The 2,068-nt window shown below is 57.6% G+C and overlaps 1 protein-coding gene across 1 annotated transcript in view; it reads left to right on the top strand.

Annotated features, from left to right (window-relative positions):
• Positions 1–2,068, top strand: part of LOC106804873 (RNA polymerase II elongation factor ELL2-like) — a 19,785-nt gene that overhangs the window by 6,529 nt on the left and 11,188 nt on the right. The window contains exon 3 of the mRNA XM_014806241.1: positions 1,271–1,387. Within this exon, the coding sequence (XP_014661727.1) occupies positions 1,271–1,387 (117 nt within the window). The remainder of the gene's footprint in view (positions 1–1,270; positions 1,388–2,068) is intronic.

Raw genomic sequence — 2,068 nt, 5'->3', positions numbered from 1 at the left:
CTGTAGCTGTAGCTGTAGCTGTATCTGTATCTGTAGCTGTAGCTGTAGCTGTAGCTGTAGCTGTATCTGTATCTGTAGCTGTAGCTGTAGCTGTAGCTGTATCTGTAGCTGTAGCTGTAGCTGTAGCTGTAGCTGTAGCTGTAGCTGTAGCTGTAGCTGTAGCTGTAACTGTAGCTGTAGCTGTAGCTGTAGCTGTAGCTGTAGCTGTAGCTGTAACTGTAGCTGTGGCTGTGGCTGTAGCTGTAGCTGTAGCTGTAGCTGTAACTGTAGCTGTGGCTGTGGCTGTAGCTGTAGCTGTAGCTGTAGCTGTAACTGTAGCTGTAGCTGTAACTGTAGCTGTAGCTGTAACTGTAGCTGTAGCTGTCGCTGTAACTGTGGCTGTAGCTGTGGCTGCAGCTGTAGCTGTAGCTGTAGTTGTGGCTGTGGCTGTAGCTGTGGCTGTAGCTGTAGCTGTGGCTGTTGCTGTAACTGTAGCTGTAGCTGTAGCTGTAGCTGTGGCTGTTGCTGTAGCTGTAGCTGTAGCTGTAGCTGTAGCTGTAACTGTAGCTGTGTCTGTAGCTGTTGCTGTAGCTGTAGCTGTAGCTGTAGCGGTGGCTGTGTCTGTAGCTGTTGCTGTTGCTGTAGCGGTGGCTGTTGCTGTAGCTGTAGCTGTAGTTGTGGCTGTAGCTGTAGCTGTGGCTGTAGCTGTAGCTGTAGCTGTAGCTGTAGCTGTAGCTGTAGCTGTAGCTGTAGCTGTAGCTGTAGCTGTAGCTGTAGCTGTGGCTGTAGCTTGGAGTTCACACCTATAATGTGTTAGCAGCTAATTTGCTGACATTTGCACATATCACGACGGCATCACTGCCGCGTGTATGCTTGCCTAATGTATAGTACCTGCGCAGGTAAATCTAGGTCAGTCTGGGATCGGCTGGTGGTGGGTGGGGGGGTGCAGTTAAGGACACAGTGGATGAATGCAGACACGGTGCTTTTGGGGGCAGTGTGGGGAGCTTATAGTGATATCAGGCCATCATTGTGTTGTAACTACGTGCCTGCGTGCCTGTGTGTATGTGTGTGTGTGTGCGTGTGCGTGTGCGTGTGCGTGTGCGTGTGCGTGCGTGTGTGACTGTGCGTGTGTACGTGCGTGCGTGTCTGTGCGTGTGTACGTGTCTGTGCGTGCGTGCGTGCATGTGTGAGTGCGTTTGTGTGCGTGCGTGCATGCGTGAGTGCGTGTGTGTGTGTGCGTGAATGAGCATCCCTTCACTAACACCGTGTTCTCTTCGTCTGCTCCCTGCAGCTGCCTCACGTCGCTGGGCTTCACGCAGCGTCGCATGGTCATCCAGGCAACCGACGACGTCTACATGCAGACCAAGGAGAAGATATCCATCGCAGAAGAGGAAAGCAAGAAAGCCTGGTGAGTGCTCTCCAGGACCCCGGACTACGGCCCCGCTCTCCAGCCTCCTCCCGCTCTCCAGCCTCCTCCCGCTCTCCAGCCTCCTCCCACTCTCCAGCCTCCTCCCGCTCTCCAGCCTCCTCCCACTCTCCAGCCTCCCACTCTCCAGCCTCCTCCCGCTCTCCAGTCTCCTGCTCTCCATCCTCCTCCCGCTCTCCAGCCTCCTCCCACTCTCCAGCCTCCCACTCTCCAGCCTCCTCCCGCTCTCCAGTCTCCTGCTCTCCATCCTCCTCCCGCTCTCCAGCCTCCTCCCACTCTCCAGCCTCCCACTCTCCAGCCTCCTCCCGCTCTCCAGTCTCCTGCTCTCCATCCTCCTCCCGCTCTCCAGCCTCCTCCCACTCTCCAGCCTCCCACTCTCCAGCCTCCTCCCGCTCTCCAGTCTCCTGCCACTCTCCAGCCCCCTCCCGCTCTCCAGCCTCCTCCCGTTCTCCAGCCTCCTCCCACTCTCCAGCCTCCTCTCGCTCACCAGCCTCCTCCCACTCTCCAGCCTCCTCCCGCTCTCCAGCCTCCTCCCGCTCTCCAGCCTCCTCCCACTCTCCAGCCTCCTCCCGCTCTCCAGCCTCCTCCCGTTCTCCAGCCTCCTCCCACTCTCCAGCCTCCTCTCGCTCACCAGCCTCCTCCCACTCTCCAGCCTCCTCCCGC

The sequence above is a fragment of the Priapulus caudatus genome, unplaced genomic scaffold, assembly GCF_000485595.1.
Source record: "Priapulus caudatus unplaced genomic scaffold, Priapulus_caudatus-5.0.1 Scaffold91, whole genome shotgun sequence".
NCBI lineage: Eukaryota > Metazoa > Priapulida > Priapulimorpha > Priapulimorphida > Priapulidae > Priapulus > Priapulus caudatus.
This window is presented reverse-complemented; position numbering and strand designations above follow the sequence as displayed.